This window comes from Pygocentrus nattereri, chromosome 14 (genome assembly GCF_015220715.1).
Source record: "Pygocentrus nattereri isolate fPygNat1 chromosome 14, fPygNat1.pri, whole genome shotgun sequence".
Taxonomy (NCBI): Eukaryota; Metazoa; Chordata; class Actinopteri; order Characiformes; family Serrasalmidae; genus Pygocentrus; species Pygocentrus nattereri.
In genome coordinates this window covers 19,494,811-19,514,642 of record NC_051224.1, presented here as the reverse complement: position 1 = coordinate 19,514,642, position 19,832 = coordinate 19,494,811, and the positions used below count along the sequence as shown (strand labels likewise).

Sequence of the window (19,832 nt, the reverse complement as noted above, 5' to 3'; positions counted from 1 at the left end):
AAAAAAAGCCAAGAGAGCCGTCAAACTTTTATCCCAATAAAATCTACAGCTTCTCGTTTACAGCATGCGCCACTATGACAAACCTGTATTTCCTCACTCTGAGTTTTCACCATCTCCTTTGGAAGCATGCGCATGGTTTCCTAAACAGGATTTAGTGTCCGAAACCTTCACCCACCTACCCGTTCATTCCGTCACTCACACTCACTCACCCGGGCGTATTTGGACGAGTATGGATCCTCGAAAAGCGCCCAAATGCGCGGCCGCCAGACGCTCCACCAGCTGGGCTTGCGGCCGTCCTCCTGCAGGCAGAGGCGCTTCAGGTCACCATCAGCGCCGCCGGTGAGTGCCGGGTCGTCCTCGGGTGGGTCAGGTTCGGGTGTCTCAAAGCTATCCAGGGCCTCCTCAGCGTCCCGGTGCTGCCGGTAGTTCATCCAGCAGCAGGCTTCCACGTCCGTCTCATCAATGCCCCAGAAGGCGAGCTCTTCTTCAAAAAGCGGTCCGCACACATCGTTAGGGCAGTGCAGCTTGCCTGTTCTATAGTAATTGAGTATGAACGCAAAGGTGTTGGGGTGCCGGTCGAAGAAGAACTCGTCCGACTTCGGATCGTAGTCGAAGTTGCTGAAGGCATCCGGCTCCGTCAGCCACGACAGACGCGTGCCGGGCAGCGTTTTTAGCGTGCTGCGGTACGTCTCGTGTCGAATCCCCCCGCAGTTGATCACGATCTTTTCGTTGTCTGACGGACAAGTCATGTCGGCGCTGTAACATGCTTTGTTGGACGACTTGTTCCCACCCTTGCGCCCTTTGAAAGAGGAGACACACACCGAACTGAGCATAGAGGAGGACGGGGAGGGGGGGAGGAGAGAGAGAACAGAGAGGGGAGGGGGGAGGAGGAGCCTGCAGAGAGAGAGAGGGATAGCAAGAGAGAGAGAGGGGGAGAGAGGAGAAGAGATTTGTTAAAAGGATGCTCAACACAGCAAGTTACATCTACCTGCTATCATCCAATTTTACTGCACAAATCAGCCTTAAACCTAATGTATTTAAAAGGGATGCATAATGATATCTTTATGGCACGATATCTGTCTAAAGGAATTATCAGCATCACACAGATGTTGAGATTTGCCCAATATTTTAAACACATATTTATTGCACTCCAGAAAAGCTGAATCTTTAAGCAATGCTAGGCTACTGAGCTAAAACATCTACACTTCACTGAGCTGAGTTCATATGTAAGGACATTAATGTTATATTTCTCCACAATGCTAATAGATGTAGACTTAATCCGTACATTGTATAAATGCTTATGTATCAGCACCTGCATTGACATTGGTAGACATGTACATGAAAATATGAGATTTCCCTTTCAGTCCACAATTACAATTCAAATGGCCAATATTAGTGATATCATGATAAAGTATACCATAATATGCTTTTCTGAACATATTGTGAATCTTGTCAGTACTTAAAAATACTTCCCTACTACACATTTGATTACAAAAAGCATTATCAGTCCTATGAAATGCTGAAATTGCAAAGATTTTGATATTTGTTTTGTAAATGTGGCACTGCTTTGTCTGTTCCAACCACTCAGCTGTCCAAAAAAAACATAAAAAATTGTAATATTATGCTTTTGCTGTATCGCCCATCTCTAAATACTACTAATGCTGACGCTATTACTGTTTTTAGCTTTAGCCATACTACGGATCACTTTTAAACAGAGTCAGAACCCACATAAGAAAGTCTATTAGATATTCCTTAACTTAATTCCTTAACTCACAGTTTGACGTATGCATGTGACGATTTAGGTGTGCAATGCTCATCCATGTACAAAATGGTCCATTACTTGTTAATTACATTAGCATCATAGCTCCAATGCAAAACAAAGGAAACAAACTTCATGCACCAAAAACACGTCTTGGCTGAGCGACTACATTTGGGACCATTTTCAGACAAAAGATTTGTTTACAAAAGACCAACCAAGCCAATGCTAAAGAGCTGGTACTACACAGATAACTTAACATCCATAATATATAAGAATTTCAGTATTATCTTGCAGTATTACCCATGCTAGACACCAAACATGCTGTTTGACTACATCTTGTGTAAATTTGAGTTGATTTTATTGCTGCATAATTCAATTGCTGAGATATAAAACAAACTCATTTGGAGTGATTTGGTGTGAAATCGATTATAGAGAAACATACCAACTGATTTTTTTACAGTGGTGGTGACAAGAACCAGGGGTCACACTTTCTACAATGCAAATATAACCATTTTATTTCACTAAATAAAACAACTAGATAACCATCATGTGTCTGGAGTTCATGTATTCACTGTTGATGGTGATGGAAAATCTGAAAGACGTTTTCTTTGGCTATTTTGCCTCACATGTATCTTGAACACATTTAAGAAATATGTTTTAGTCAGAAATTGCCTAAACCTAGCATAAAACAAACTTGTCAGACTGAGTATTCATATCTATTAGGAACAACATTCTGCAAGATATCTTTAGGAGCATTAAACTCTTCGGACGTCTAGTTCTGATCGCTACCACTGTAAACAATGCTTGTTTCTCCAGCTTCTCCAGAACTAAGCATTTCAAATAAAAGCACTCATCAACCAATGACTTTGTTTACATGTCAACGTTTTAATTATAGCTTTTATATATATATATATATATATATATATATATATATATATATATATATAAAATTGGTGTAATTCCCCTTAAACTACATAGGTGGCCAGTCCGCAATATCAGTAAATCTAGATACACTAAGATACACTAACTAGGCACTGCAAAGCTGGGCAGAAAGGGGTCCTCTACATGCATGTGACACAGCTGAACTAATATGAGTAGCAGAAAACATCAAATACTATGACAGAGGTTACAGTTAGAGACGAGAAAAAAAAATCGAATTTTCCAAGTTTTCTCTCCATATTTCAAACATTTACAGTACATGTAACCACCTCTCAGGCTGAGAAGATGACAGGTGGATGAATGGCCTCTAAAATGTTAGGACATTTTAAATGCACACGTGCTACACACGCTGACAGACGCTCGAGAGCTGAGTGATATCTAATGCGGAGCAGCTGGGGGTTGTCATATACGCTTTAAATATTGCATAACAAATAGGTTTCCCTTATGAGGGTCTGTTCTCCTCCACTGCCTCAGCTATCACCCCCACCCCTCCATCACCATGCTCTGAGCATAACCAATGAGGAGAGAGGGGGAAACGAGTGGGAGGGGGAAGACAGGAGAAGGAGGAGGAGGGGGAAAAAAAGCTAAAGGTAGAACGATTATTTGCTGAGCTCCACAAAATGGGGAGAAAAGACTGCAGAGCATTAACTCTCTCTCACACTCTCTCTTTCTCACTCTATCAGTGCAGTACTTCAATGTTATGCAGTCCATTCAGAACAGGGTACGCTGTTAACCCTTTCGGTGCTGGTAAGACACAGAATGAAGATCTAAATATCAATACATACGATTTAGGGGTGCAAATAAAACCTACACCTATTGCAATTACACTGGAACATAATGCAGTTACAATATACCTTGAAATATATTAATAATATGCTGGTAAATCATTCATTTGACATTATGCAAGATAAACCTGCAAAATATAGCTATTGAAATTGTACTGCTACATACTGTGACTGATATGCCTTGCAATGTATTAAAGTTGTACTGGTGAATCAATAATGCAACATAATTAAGGATACATTTGCAAAATATAGTTACTGTGAATATATTGGTGCATACTGTGATTGTGATGTACTTTATTGTGATATATATAATGAATTAATAACGTGACCGTTCAGAACTGGCCTACAACATACATCAAGTGTGATTGTGTTGGTAACATACCAAACATATTGCAATACACTAAAACACATACTAAACTCAATATGGCACTGGCCTGCTTATTCTGACCCAAATAATCTACGCTTATTGGATTACATGAACACCTTGACCACCAGAGAAACTCATCTGCAAATGTGATTGGTCAGGATGCTCACAGCAAAACAGTAAAAAAACACTGAATTGCATACTGCAGCCCTCTGTGATATCATTATTGCGAAGGCAATCATAAACAGGGCAGCTATTTTGTGCAGCCATTGCTAAGCTATGCTAAAGGACAAACCTTAGCTAGTAAATCCTAACTGTTACAGCAGTGACCTCTCCCACCCCCCCACCCCCACCCCCCTCTCTCTAACGCTCCTGCTCTTGCATTAATGCTGCACTGTGTGCAGGGAGGAGGGCAGCAGTGGAGAAGTGAATGATTTTCTGCTGCAGTAAAACAAAGAATGACTCCTCCTCCTCCTCCTCATATCCTCCTTCCTACCCCTTTCTCCTTTCTCTGAATGGCTAAGGGACCTAAATGAGCTTCCTTTCTTTCTCATTCCCTCATAATCCCTTACTCTCACGTTCAGGTTCCGCATAAAACACGTAGATCACAGTGAGCAGGCTGACCTCTCCCTTCCGCTCTCTCTCTCTCTCTTATGCACACACTACTAGAGCTAGGCAATATGAACTTGAAGCTCAAATCACAATATTATCTACTAGCCAGACTAGAGATGTAAAAGTGTAGGTAATTAACTGCTAATCAACAATTGTTCAACCAATGGATTTCAACAGGCAGGTTTATCAGTGAGTTCATGCATTCAATCTGATGACTGCAGAAAATCAGATTGTTAGTACTTCGTTAAATGCTTTTACATGGACTTGGGCAATCAGATAATGTGTCTACATGAACCAGTCAGGAATCTGACCTCTGCTTTGCAACCTGCCAATAAATTCACAGAAAAACACATGATGTAAACGTCACGTAAAACTTTGACATCATACCACGGCTTTTTATTTTTAACCGAGCAGAAAATATGAATAATCACCAGTTAATGATTAATAGCCAACTAATAAAGGCCTTTATCAGTCAATAGAATTTGCCAAAATTTGCATCCCTAATACAAACCATAACAAAATTATATCACAGTACACCGAACAAATAAACAAACTAATTGATTACATCTATAATAATGACAAAAAGAAGCTATAAGTCCATGGGCAACTGGATGCCATAAAATGTCCCACTATCAAACTCGAATGTGGTATCTGTATCACTGACACATAAAAGCCAGGTGTAAAATTACACCCCGCCGCCCCCCAAATCGTTTCATCAAGACACATATCTCCACAAGCTTACACACGACAGATCGCCAAATCACAAGTTTGAACACAGCCCTACCAATTATCACGGTCACCTCGGCTTCTGTGTAAATTTACCTTCACAATTAAAATGAATGCTTCAGCATATACTATCAACCCAGCAAACAGGGCTATAAAATTAAACGACATTTTCAATGAGTCAACATGAAAGAACCAGCATGGCTGCATGTCTGTATTTTAAATGCAGAAGAAAAAAAAAATCAAACAAACTGGAACACCAAAAAAAAACTCTAAGCTAGAGCCACCACGATCATGACATTTTAGCTGACAATCAATGGTCATGAGTATTTGGGATTAACAATCACAAACGGCTCTTCATCTGAGCTCAAAAGTGGCCAAGTTAGCTTTTGAGCCATCTGACTTCCAAGCTATGTTCACTAGCCACTGGTGCAGGTCACTGGCTCTAGCAGTCATGTCAAACTTGGTACACTATATTGTTGGGTGTGCGCACACACTCTCACACAAATCTCTCAGTTAAACTGAATCAGTTATTCTAAAACAAACCTTATTTTTTCAAGCGTGAAAATAGAACCAAAACATTCATTCTGCTTTCTATTATTTGAATTTATTTCCCTATTTTTTCATGGCTTAATTTAATTGTGGAATCTAATAATGTGGGAAACAATTGCAGTCAGGTTAAATAATAGGCTAGCAAGCATCTCAAATAACTGATCATCTCAAATAACTGTGATTAGGGGATTATGTAACAATTATGACAGGCCTAGTCTAGGCTACCAGGTCTTATAGAGAGCTAGCAGGCAAACAGGCTTCTCCAGTAATATTCAGAGTCAAATTTAAGTTTCAATGCTCACCATAAACCGGCACCATACAAAGTAAAGAATGTCTTACATGCCTTAAATGTCCCAGTTTAAACTAAAACATACCAAAAAATCTCACCACAATTAGCTTAGCGCAAACAATCTCAAAGTGGCTCATGGAAATGAGTAATATTGTAACAGTTTGGATAAAAAGGCTATTTGTAAGGTGAATATTCATAAATTAAACAGACAACTAAGACATGTTTCTAATTATATGACCAAAAAATTCAAAAGTCCATGAAATTAATGATCATCACACGCTTTATGTTGCGCTTGTGTGTTTATATCTGAACAGCCAATTAGAGAACTCTCTCTCATCTCCAACAACGTGCTCAATCCACCAAAACAAGGCTAAAGATGATAAGATAAGATGCCTTTATTGTCAGTGCACAGTGTACAACGAAATTGAGCAGCAATCCAACGGCACTTTCTACACACAAAACAATTAAACAGAAGGCTAAAATATAAAGCGCAGATTTAAGAAAAATAGTATAAAAATCGTAGATATAAAGAAAAGGACTATAAAAATATATTCTAAACAGACAATAGACAACTGAGGTAGCAGTTAGTTATTGCACATTTCTGAATAGCTTATAGAGTTATATAATGTTGCACATCTTAAGAATTATTGCACAGAAAGAATATAGATTGTACACTTGAGAAAAAAATAGTGTAGTGAATAATAAATAAAGAGTCAACTAGAGTCAGAGACACATAACACGCAACAACTACAGAAGCCAGTCAGCCTCAATAATGGCCTGTGCCCAACAGCCAACTTGGTGTGTCAGGGCTCTAAAATGCAATGTTTCCTCTTGATCTCATCTGTATCCACCCCTCTAATGTTTAGCTTCAGCAATATGCTTGTTTTCTGCTTAGTGTCTCCTTGTTTTCTCATATTCATTCACTCAGCATTCCTCTAGTCTCTCTCCTTCCTGAATTGCCACTGGTGTAGCCTCCCAGGGCTCTTGCTTCATTAAGCGCCTGCAAATTGTCACAGGAACCTAGCAAGAAAACCACTGGGAGAAGAAGGCACCAAGTGAAGTAACAAGACTGGCTGATTCTTTTTTTCCCCCGTGTAGACAGAAAGCACTCCATCACTTTCATTATATGGTAGAATGTTAATGGCAAAGGATGCAGTACTAACATCAGAGGCAGTGGTGGACAGGTTGTACATGTAATCACAAGTATCTATACTTTAACTAAGTATTTCTATTTGTTCATACGTTTAGGGTGCTTTCACACACCTTGTTTGCTCCGGACCTTTGGACTTTTCAGTTTGGTCCGAAACGAAATAGCATGTGTTTAAAAACACAAAGGACCACAAGGACCCAAATTTGGTCCAACCCACACAGGCTGGCTCAGTGTAGATCCAACTGAACCATCGCTTCACCTCCAATGTAAAAACACTTATTTGGACAGTTTGTATTTTGGGACCAATCATAGAAAGTTGAGGCAAGCTATCATCAGCCATTAAACAATAAAAGAAAAAAAAACTGGGAGAGAAGTAAAAATGAGACACTGTGGTTTATGAGGAGAGGAGAACATGAAATCTAAAAAAAAAAATAATTTTATTTTGTAATTTGGTCCAGCAAAAAAGTCAACAGCCACCTTGAAAAAGCCATTGAAATTCCAAAACATACACCTTATTTTCTGAGATGAAGAGAGAATTTTCATTATTCTCCGTTCAAACAGTAGACTTCCTTGATACTTGATACCCCCATGTGAGACACACAGTTCTCTACAACCAATCAAAGTGTGGGTAGACCCAGCCTGCATAGGTGATGTCGACAGGCCATGTTTTTTCATTATATTAAACAAAAATATGTATTTGTGCTTATGTGCCTAGATAGCAAATTAAATACAGATGATTTATTTGGTGTTGTAGTCTTTGTGGAAAAAGCTGTTGAGGTAACACTGTTTCTCAGCCCTTCATTTGACAAAAAATGTGCAGTTCTGACGTGAGCCGAGTTTAACATTTCATATTAAATTATTTTGCAGAATAGAAGATGGTGCTTTTGCAATTTTGCACGTTTCTATTTATTTAAGGAGAGTTTAAAAGAAGTTCATTTGACTGTTTTATACATTCCAAAAATAAGTCTGCACTTGCATTACATCCAGCCAGAAACACAGTACTTTAATAGTAACTTATCGCTTCTCATTTCGTCATCATGACATCTGGTCACTTTACCGAACTTACTTGAAGCTGAAGCCAGTTTAGCAAATCCTTCCAGGTGAATATAAAGTCACCAAACATTATTATATAACCAACATGTACACCAGAATGCATAGTAGAACAGTTATTCATATAATATTCATATAATAATCACTTCATTACTATTACTATTAAATGTTCTCTAAGGTGACAAAAGCTGGTGAAGAAGCTAACACCACCATTAGCCGCACCTCAAAACCAAGGATACAGCTGGAAAAAGCTGCGGTTCTCGAATGTTACGTCACTGAAGGCCAACTTCTTTTGGAGGCTCTTGCAATTACAGCCGAGAGATACGTCTTTCGTTTCTGGCAAATCCTTCAAGGCGTTCAGTCACACCCAATCCTTCACGCATGGTGCAAAAACATTGAATAAAAGATTATATTTTATTGCAAGCTTTTTTTTATATATATGTTTTAAGTATCATAAATGTGTCTTTTGCATCAGTAAGCGTGCTCAGGCAATCTCGTAAGAGGAGCCTACACCAGTGCTAGCAATGTCTATCCTACTTCTAGGGCTAAACGATATGTGGAAAATGTCTAACTGCGATTTTTAAGGATAAGGTTACATTTCTCCATTTAAAACTTCTTAAAACAACTGCGAATAATATAAATAATTAAAACTACCATTCAAAAATTGCACTTTCGTTATTAAAACAATTAATCTTTCAGCATTGTTAAAATGAGAAGTCTGCTTGACTTAAATGTATAAAGTAACTGATGAAATGGCTTTTCATAAACTGACTCAACTTCAGGACACCAGAGTTCAGCCAACTCAACCTTCTTTGTTGAGTCAAAAATTCTCCCAGCTATTGTTTCGAGTGCTGCATCCAAATTAGACAAACAAAATATAATTAGCATTTTCACTCAACTAGATGGCACTCCTTCCATCACATAGTCCCATCTGACATGTTTTCCTCTTGAGCTTACAGATATAAACAGCAGTAGCATTACTGGGAGTTAAACTCACGATCTGATGATGTTGGGATGAAGTATTAGACAGCGGCACCACATGAGACGATGCCATCCTTCAAAGTTAAAACAGCAGATATTTTCTTCAGTGTATTAAACATTTGTGGTCACAAAATCTGAGGTGCTTCACATGTTCCTGAGTGGAGCAACAGACTGAGCCATGATCCCAACAGGAGGTTGTGAGTTTGGATTCAAGCGATGCCATAGCCATCTGTAAGTGCATACCCAAGAGGAAAAAATGTCTGATAATATTGTGCGCTGGAAAGAGTCCTAGCTAGTGGGAAAGATGAGGTCAGAAATTTGTTCTACCTAATTTAGATGCAGAACTAAAAATTAAGAGAACTTTTGACTCAACTAAGAAGTTTGACTTGTGTGAACTCAGGTGTCCTCAAGTTGTGTCAACTGGAGAAATGCCATGTAACCAGTTACTATATAGTTGAGCTGACCTGAAAGCATCACTTTGAGAAGTATTTTTACACTTGACAGAAAAATATAAGCTAAGCACCACCTTCTAGAACACTTTGTGTGAATATGCAAGTGCTGAAAAGCCCACTATATTTTAGCTAGTAGTAATAACCAGCATTAAGATAACTAAGCATATTAACTAGGTCATTACTCGCGATATTAATTACATTCTCTTAAGTAAGTGAAAGAACAAACTAGAACCGCAAGCTATGCTGGTACCCATTTAGGTCAGATCTTGTTTTTAAATGTGCCTTCCCTTTAAAGGGAAACCAATTTTTCAAAAACTACAAAATAAATGGTTGAGATGTAATCAAAGTAATAAAGAGTGGTTTGGTGTTAAATGCAAAGAGACAATTAATTACAGTGGTGGTAACAGGAACCAGATGTCTGAGACAGATAATTGCTTCTGATAGACGGTTATTGGATGAAACAATTAGATAAAAGCTGCCTGATGTCTGACATGATGGTTCATGATGTTATTGTGAAGTTTTGGCTTAATGTCTGCTTTAATCAGTTTATTTTAATCCATTCATGGCAGAGGGGTAAACACAGTACGGTGTAGCAAACTAGTCCATTTGTCATAAAATAGTCAGATTTATCACTATTTTACGATAAATGTTCCATGTAAAAGCTCAGAAGACACGTGTAGGTTCACTGGTGGTTTTGGATAACAAATAAAATGGCTATTTGTGTTGTAGACATTGACCTGTTTCTATCATCAAAACTGTGATGAAATCTGTGCCTCTACACTGAACCACTCCACATGAAACCACTCTGAATTACTCCTCAAAGACTGAATCATTTAGAAATTTTGAAAAAGTGGTGGTATTCCCCTTTGACACTAGTTTCTAAATCCATTGTGTTGGTTCTCCTCTGGGCTGCTCTGCTGTTGCTGGCTTACATGGCAGCACTTGATTTAAATTTAAGACCAAAACAATCCCAAAAGAAAGAAACAAATTATAACAGCTTTGCTGGTGTCTTCAATATTAGATGTACTAAGAAGTAAGAAAAACCAGAAACGATTCTCTTTTTTTTTTAACTCAAACTTGTAGCTAACTAGATAGTTAACTAGCTTATCTGACTGATACTTTTACATTTTATATTACTTCTGTGATACTATTACTGAATTTAAAATAATCCTTGTAACTCTATGAACCTTCAAAGCTTCACTGTGTTGTTACACAATAGCCAAGGTCATAAAATAGCAGTTTTAACAAAAAAAGACCGAGTTACCATTTGAGTTTAGCATCGCTCTAACAACTTTTTTACAGCTCGGTAGCGTCATTTTCCCACCCGTAGTCCGCCAACCGGTGTTGGGATTGGCTAGTAGTGTAAACTCACAAGGGGCCCACCAATCTCTTGTCGTAATACAGGTGGGAAATAAAAAGCAGCTCTGACTCTTGCGACCGTTACTAGAAACAGACGGTAGAATTTCACAGGCTAGCACTGCTAGATAAACTGACTAAGTATCTGTGATCTGGTGACAACTAACCACACATTTAAAATGCTATTGTGGAGTAAAGGTTATTAAGCATTTGTGGTTGTGTTTTTGTGATTTAGAACAGCAAAAATATCAATATTTCAATCAAGAAAATGCAGTTTCAACATCTGAGTATTGGTAATTCATGCCATGTAGTACACTCATTATTACTCATTATTACTGTGAGATATTTAGGATAAGGAATAAAATGATCCATAGCTAATGCTAAACTGCTCTTCTTTTTCTAGATAAACATAGATCCCAAACGCATGCCCTCCAGTAAATGAACCAAACCATTTCCCACTGAGCCAAATGGTTCCCAGGGCCGTACTGCACCACTCGACGCTGGTGCAGACTCATAAGACCAGTTACATTTACTTTTTCATCTGTTCTACTGCTAAATGAGTGGTTGAGTCTCATTAGCTAACTAATGAGAGGAGGGTGGATAACGGCTCCAAACACCACAGTACAGGTTTAACTTTCAGTCCATTGTGGAAATATCAAAATTGTTTTGCATTATTTACTCTAGTGTAGCATTATTTACTCCTGTTTAGCATTATTTACTCCTAGGTAATAGTATACTGAATATGCTTATAGGGACCAGCATATTAGAGTAGGCCCGCTTCGCTCAAGTGTGTACGTGCATAGCTGCACATAGGGTCCTCATGTAACCTTTTGCTCTATAACATTTTGTTCTAAAAGTTTCTAAAAAAATTATGTTCAGCGTCTGTACAGGAAACAGACTGGAGGGAAGTGAGAGAGAGAACCACACTGAAACCACGGCATGCAGATGTATAAATTAAAAAGGCTAGTCAGAGACACAGGAAGGTGACAACGAAGGCAAAGTTAGAAAGATAATTCCATGAGTCGGGGGGGGGGGCGTTAAGAGCAAAACTGTTGTGGCTCAGACTTGGTTGTCCTCCCACGCATATGGGAGGGGGTTTTGATTATAAAATGTATTTCTGCACACCCGGAGTTTGAGTTTTTCTGGCAGACTTTGTGAATTTCAGACTAAGCTCCCGGAGCTCCGCTAATAAAACTGCTGCAACTTCAACTTTACTGCATGTAGTCGGTTTTCTTGATCCATGTGACCAGATCCAATGAACACACGAGCGCTGTCAAGTGAGGGATAGTAGAGCGCACTCAACACCATCTAACACCAGCTGTTTGACGTGGCTTCCTCAGATTTGACCTATTATTTTGTAAACTTTCATGTGTAAAAGAGCTGGCAGCATGCAAGCTAGGCTAATAGTGAATAGCTATGTTGTTGTCATCCCACCAAACAGTTTCGTGGCCTTGAACACGTTGAAAAAACTGTGCTGAGCTGGTTTAAGTGTTCTGTGTCGACCTGTGCCAATGTGGAAACGCCACTGGAACAGTTACCCTCCATGCTCAGAATAGTTCGACCCTGCAGCGGAAAGGAAGTGACGCGCAACTCTGGATTCTCTAGAGTCGACTCAGCTTCTCGACTTCAGCAGCTTGAACTGATGGGAGTCGACTCCACTTAATTATAACCAAAATGACACCAGAGCGTTTGATAAACGGATACAGCAGAGCTGAAACCATCCTAAATGGGTTATCCAATGTTTTGAACAGCTACAGATTATAAAGACATGGTGAAAACTCAGATTACACCTAGCATACCTATACTGTATATATGTCAGCTAGCTTAAACAATTATATTGTTTGAACACATTTTCCCCATCAGATAGTCTGTTCCACATTATGCTGAAGGGAGCTCGAGCTTAAGCAGGCTACAGGAGGAGGGAAACAACGTACTAGGAAAAAAACATTACAGTAGCAGTAGTTCAGTTGGATGTTATGTTCTGTTCTTTTCATTAGGGCTGAAGTTAGCTTCTTATCCAAATGTCCGTTCTACCTTAAACAGCAGTTGCCAGAATGTAACTGCAGCACCATTTAAGGTGGAAAGAAAAATAATAAGAAGCCAACTTCAGTGTTCTCCTATTTTCAGTGCTGTGAAAATACTGTTTTAATTTCATCTATCATTTCTAACTGTTATTTATCGCAACTCTAATGATGAATCAAATGAAGAGTTTGGTCTCCTGTAAGCAGGGCGGTGCACTTTAGAGGTACATTTTTCTGACCATATTTTACACTTACAACAGCTGGTGAGTAGCTGCTGTAAGTTCACAGCTGTGTCAAAATGTCCACCAAGCCAATTACACTGAAAACAGAATCGAATAGTCGACTCCAAGCATTTTGACTTTCAGTAATTGGGCAAGACTCCCAACTCCCAGATGTACTGTAGTTGAATAAGAGACTGTGGCATTGACTTCCTATCAGTCCCGATACAGCTCTCTCAGGTGGTCCATAGCTAATGGTCTAGGTGTTCCACTATGAAACATTTAGAGAAAAAAAATGCATTTATTACATAAAACAATGGATTTTTGAGGACTTTTTCGGTAACAACAGCACATGCTCCATATTCAGATTCAAAAGTGGCTGTATGTCGTACTGTTTGGCATTTAATGATTTAATGATTTAATTTTTTTAAATCCAAGTCCAAACATTTCCATTCCTTCACCTCCATTTACTGGGATTCATTTACCGAGGAGGAAACTGGATGATACACTGGGAAAAGCGGTGAATATTAGGATGTAAATGTGAAAAAAAAAACAGGGAAATAAACAATTGCCTATTAAGACTTAACCACAATACTCAGACCAGCATTTGTGAAGCCTACAGTCAATTGTGGTCATGTAAATTAGCCGAGCCTAGCACAAATCTAGTCCCTTTTGCAATGAAGCACAAATGTATAATGCTAAATCATCCTGAGTCAAATGTGAATGTGTGGAAATGGAGGGTAATGAAATGTAGGCTACTGTGCTAAAAACACAGAGAGGGACGGATTACACTCGGAGTACCAAGAGCAAAGGGGGGTAAGATAGAGCATCATCAGGAACACTGCTCTGAGACAGGTCAATAACAAAAGAGAAGGGAAGGGAAGCCAAGAAAAGACGAAAAGGCGAACAGGAGTCAGCAGGATGTGTAAATGCGATAGGATTATTGCAGAAAATGAGGTAAACAGAAAGGAAGGGGGGAGGGAGGAAAACAGAAACAGAGAGAAGATGCAAAAGAAGAGAGCGAGGGAGCAGTTGGAGGAGAGACAGACAGTGATAGATTATTAGGTGTGCTGAGTGAGCAAAAACAACTCCCACAGATAAAAGGAAATCATTGTTAAGTGTGTGCGTGTAAGCAGGAGTACTCCAAGTGCGTTGGGGTGGGGGGTTGCCTGGAAAAATGAACGTGGCAGTGGAGGACTGGGACACCGGCTGAGAAACTACGTGTAGAAAGACGGTGAGATACAGTATGTCCAAAGATTTCCAGCATTTCTTCTGAAATGAAGGATATCAACATGGGGATATATCATATTATATATTGAGTGTGTCCCCCTTTGCTGCAGTAACAGCATCTACTCCTCTTGAAAGGCTTTACACTAGATGTTGGAACACTGGCGTGAGGATTTGCTTGCAATCAGCCCCAAGAGCATTGCACTGATATTACATGACTAGTTCTTGGTCACAACTGCCACTTCAACTCATCCCAAAGCCAATCGGAGCTCTATCACTAGCCCTGGTGTTGAAATTCAATATCAACTGAAGTGCCTCAGTAGTACTATAGTACTATAGCCAATCAATACCGAATTTTAATACCTAAGCTGTCGGTCTTGGCGTTGGTGAGCCAGTAGATATGCTTTCAAAATTCTAGCCTGCTGATTGGGTGTCTTAAATTCCTTCTGTATGCGAGTCATTAACACCTGCGTTTCTAAATAGCCTCTAACCTGTTCTGGTCAGTAAACCTGCCCACTTCCAGCACCTCACTCTCGTTCCTGGATTAAGCCACACCTACTTTCAGTTTGCATTTCAAGGGTTCATATAATGGAAAAATCACTTTTTATTGAAATAAAATAGCTTTTTGTAGAATATAATGTAATGCAACACAGAATAGATAGTTTCAAGACATATTGTACTCTATCACCTCCTTGTTTCTACTCTCATTGTCCATTTTATCAGCTCCACTTACTGTATAGTTGCACTTTGTAGTTCTACAATTACAGACTGTAGTCCATCTGTTTCTCTGATATTTTGTTAGTCCCCTTTTACCTGTTCTTCAGTGATCAGGACCCCATGGACCCTCACAGAGCAGGTACTACTTGGGTGGTGGATCATTCTCAGAACTGCAGTAACAATGATGTGGTGGTGGCGTGTTAGTGTGTGTTGTGCTGGTCTGAGTGCATCAGACACAGCAGTGCTGCTGGACTGTGTTAGTGGTGTGTTAGTGTGTGATAGCTCATCTGCCGTTGCAGTGTGTGTTGGTCATCCTCTAGTCCTTCATCAGTGGTCACAGGACGCTGCCCAGAGGACGCTGTTGGCTGGATATTTTGGTTGGTGGACTATTCTCAGTCCAGCAGCACTGCTGTGTCTGATGCACTCAGACCAGCACAACACACACTAACACGCCACCACCACATCAGTGTCACTACAGTGCTGAGAATGATCCACCACCCAAATAGTACCTCCTGCTCTGTGAGGGTCCATGGGGGTCCTGACCACTAAAGATCACAGTAAAAGGGAGCTAACAAAGTATGCAGAGCAACAGATGGACTACAGTCTGTAATTGTAGAATTACAAAGTGCTCCTATATGGTCAGAGGAGCTGATAAAGTGGACAATGAGTGCAGAAACAAAGAGGTGCTCATAAAGTTATGCCTGATTGGTGTATATATAAACAGTTTGTTCTGAAATCATTGTTTTTGTGATGTCACGAAGACCAACAAACACACACACACACACGTCTATTCAGCCTATAACAGTTTAGCTCCACCCACTCAAACTGAAGTTATAAGGACTGTTTTAGTCTGACAATGAGGCACAATACAGAACAGCCAATTGGAACAAAGCTCATTTAAATATGTCAGCCTTAAAGGCACAGTAAAAAGCAGCCTCTTTGTTTTTAAGGGATAGAGTGGAAAATTGACAAAACTGAATTACATCTTTTGAGTATCAATATCTATTTTTAACTATAACCAGCCCTATCCATCTCACCAGAGAAGGCAGTCCCACTACTCCACAGCCCAATGTTGGGTGGTTTCATACCCCTCTAAATTATGTTTGGCATTGGACATGGTGACCTTACACTTATGTACTGCTGCTTCAGGGTGTCCCATTTTATTAGTTAATGCTTTTCTCTGGAGATGATACAAGCAGTGTGAGCACAACTGAACCAGTGTCAGCACTGGCTGCACCTTAAAATATCAGAACTCATTCATTAGAAGATATCTGCATACTTATATGCCCGAGTCACTGGGCAAAAAGCAAAGGACGGTAAGGAGACGCAGGAAAATCTAGCATTTCTCCCCCTTTTCCTATCTGCTTTCAGACTCTCTGGCTAGCCGGTGTGCTGAGGCATGGCTGCATCAAGCCATATCCCCCTCCTCCCTCCCCTTGTCTGTCCCTCTGTGGTGCAGTGTTGGTTCTCCTGCTTTTTTCTCCTGTGTACCCCACTGCAGTTTACACTCAGTGGTGCTCAAGGGCCACCTAGAGGGCAAATAAGGCAACTACAACCCCCAAAATGCTGCAGTCCCCCCCCCTTTTCTTTCCTTCTTGCCTCAGTGTGGACGGCTTATGATGCTTCTGATGATTTTAAGCTCTACATCCAGCTTCAGTACGTGCATATAAGCAAGTCTATATTGCGCTTTCAACAGTTTAAATATCCTACTAAGAAGGCCTGAATGGGATCACGCTTGGCACGCTTGCTGCACTCTCTATCCCTCTTTTTTGCATGAACCCCAACACTCATGTAAGCTGCTCTAATTAACCCTCCTCCAAAATAACAGAAGGGAACGATCAAACGAGGGAGGAAAAGTAACCAAATACCATTACAACCAATCGTATTTAAAAAAAAAACAACAACAACATACAGCCTGAAGGTCATCTGTAGGACTTTGACCTCAAGGCCAAAAAATATGAAGGCCTGTCCAATCCCAAACCCTTAAGCATAGATAAGAGACATGAGAGTGAAAAGAGGGGCGTTTTAAAAACAATGGGTCCTAATAAGAAAAGAAATAGACTTATTGGCTATGTTTCTTGCAAGCACGTGTGACAGCTTTAAGACCAGTGTCGCTACGCATATCTAGAACTAACAGTATTCTTAAGATAGTTTTATGCCCCCTCCTCCTCCTCCTCACCTGCCCCCCCAAGCTCCATCTCTCGTTAAAACCTAATTAATAAAAGTGCCCTCTCCGGTTAATTACCATCCCTTTATAGTTTCCCATTAAGCACTCAGGGAATGAAGCCAGGGAGAGAAGGTAGAGAGATGGGATATAATTGTGTTAAGCCAAATCACATCTGAACTTGATGGAAACTATTCTTAGCAGGGGAATAGAGACAGGACGAAGTGAGGTGGGGGCACCAAAGAGAAGAGGGAAAGGACAAGGTGGAGAGAGACGACGTGGGGTTAAAGGAGAAAACCTAGTGTGGTGGAGGTGTTGATAAATCAAGCAAAGCACAGTTAAGAGAAAGAGTGTACATGTAAGTGTGTAGAGAGGCAGGAAGTCTCAGGTATCCAGATAATTCAAGCCCAATCCTCACTTTGCGATCAAGTTATGCAGCTTATTGAGAGACTTGTGGAACACTAAAGGAATTCCCCAGCATCGCTGCTGCATCGGTAGCATAGGTCACCTGCTATGGACAGTTATTCTGACATACTTAGAAAACCTGAAACACATTTATAATAGAAGACAACCAGGGTATGCCCACTGGCTAAGTACAGGCTGCTTTATAATAATATATAATAATAATAATTCCTTTAAAATGGTCTAGAGTAGACTTACAAAATAAAGGGACTGGTGACTGGACAAGGGGACAAAGTCATCTTTAAAGAATTTTACACAAATCTGGTCACTCAGAAAGCAAGTAAAGTATAACTTGGGGGGGGGGGGGGGGGGGGGGGGGCGGAAAAGGGAGGGGGGACGGGGTTATAGGGTGCACAAGGAAAACAAACAGAAAGGCTAGCTGTATGCTACTGAAGCTTTCAGTGTATTTGTGTAAGCCAAAAGTCTAGTATCTGACAGACTGCCCTGTTGTGTCTAGCTTTGCTTTATATGAGGCTGAAATCAGCTTCTCAGTCGAATTTTCCGTTCCACCTTAAATGGTGCAGCAGTTACATTATGGCACCTCAGGCTCCAGAACGTAACTGCTGCAACATTTAAGGTGGAACGGAAAATTCGACTAAGAAGTCTATTTTAGCCACGTTAGCTTTGCTTTCCGTCTGTTTTTTTTTTACTTCTATTTCTATTTCTAAACCCATAGGCACAGTGGGAGGGACAGGTGAAGTCACAGGTGTGCACCTACTTGTTGAGCCTGAATGCGCACTATTATCATCATCATCATCATCATTATTTTTATCAGACGTGTAGAGGAGAAGGGAGATGGGAGATGTGCACAAAAAAGACCACGACACCAACACAAATCCACACAGCACGGCACACCACAACACCTATGAAGTACTTACTCACTCGCTCTGGGCTCTGGCTGGCTTTCGTTGTGTATGGAGTGTGTGTGCGTGCTAACGAACACACACACACATAGACATACACACACGCACACTAAACATACAGAAACTACGTGTGAATTTGGCTAGTTTCTCACTGGAGGGCTGGAGTCCGCGGTGTGGAGGCCGACCTGCCTTGCCTGCCTGCCTGCTCGTTCTTTCGCTGGACGCTCTTAAGCCTCTTTAATAATAAAGCACCGCACTAAAAGCTTTCTGTGCTGCAGCGCTCCTCAGAACTGACTTCTCCTCCTCCATGCTCGAGTAGCCTGCCCTCATGCTCGTGCTCAGGCTCGCGCTCGCCCCTGACAGCTCACACATTCTCTGGGTTTCCTCCTCAATGCACTGCTCCTCTTCTTATTAAGTTACCTCTGCAATTGCTACACAAAAACCAAGGCTGCTTCTTCACCCTTGATCCCCTGCTTTCAATTAGGTCCTGTTTTTGTCTGTCTTCCCTGAACCGCACGAGACCTATCCATCCATCCACCCTCCCTCTCTCTCTCTCTCTCTCTCTCTCTCTCTCTCTCACGCCTGAGATTCGCGTGCTCCCGGACTTCCCAAACAGACAATGAGCTTCAAAATAATAATAGCAGTAATAATAAATCTGCCACCTGCTTATGTGTGTCGACCACACAGAGTTAACGACACGGGGTGTGTGCGGCTTAATTAGTCCCTGAAAGCTGAAGCTGAAGCTAACCAGTGGCGTCCTCTTCCCTCGTGTTTAAGTTAAATTTGTTGTTTTTTTTCGCGCAGTGTCGCCCTGCTCATCTACTGCGCTCTCTCTCTCTCTCTCTCTCTCTCTCTCTCTCTCTCTCTCTCTCTCTCTCTCCCCCTCCCCCCCGCGTTATTTTTCCCCCCACCTGTATTCCGGCAAACCCCCGCCCTCTCCCGCGAATCAGGATTGGCTGGAGGAATTCGGCTCTTAGATTGGCTAATTCATGTCCCTCTTCTTGCGCTGATTGGCTAGTGGGCTAATTTCAAAAGCCTCTGGATTGCTCGAGAGCAGCTAAAGAAAAATGAGGCTTAATAATGTAATAAAAAAATGTCTCGTTAACCGTCCCAAAAACCACTTTATCAGCTCCACTTACCATATAGGC

At 40.7% G+C, this 19,832-nt stretch overlaps 1 protein-coding gene across 19 annotated transcripts in view; it reads right to left on the bottom strand.

The window, feature by feature from the left end:
• The window catches only part of kcnc3a (potassium voltage-gated channel, Shaw-related subfamily, member 3a), a 109,883-nt gene extending 90,380 nt beyond the window's left edge, over window positions 1–19,503 (bottom strand). For 15 of the 19 annotated variants that reach the window (XR_005131432.1, XR_005131433.1, XR_005131436.1 and 12 more), the window contains exons 1-2: window positions 18,700–19,503; window positions 210–894 (exon numbers count right to left, since the gene is read on the bottom strand). Coding sequence is in view for 14 of the 19 variants with exons in the window: in XM_037544938.1 (XP_037400835.1) it covers window positions 210–833 (624 nt within the window). In the remaining 5 variants the exon portion in view is untranslated. The remainder of the gene's footprint in view (window positions 1–209; window positions 895–18,699) is intronic. The other 4 variants (XM_037544932.1, XM_037544933.1, XM_037544934.1 and 1 more) reach the window with 4 other exon arrangements.
• Window positions 19,504–19,832: the final 329 nt, after the last annotated feature.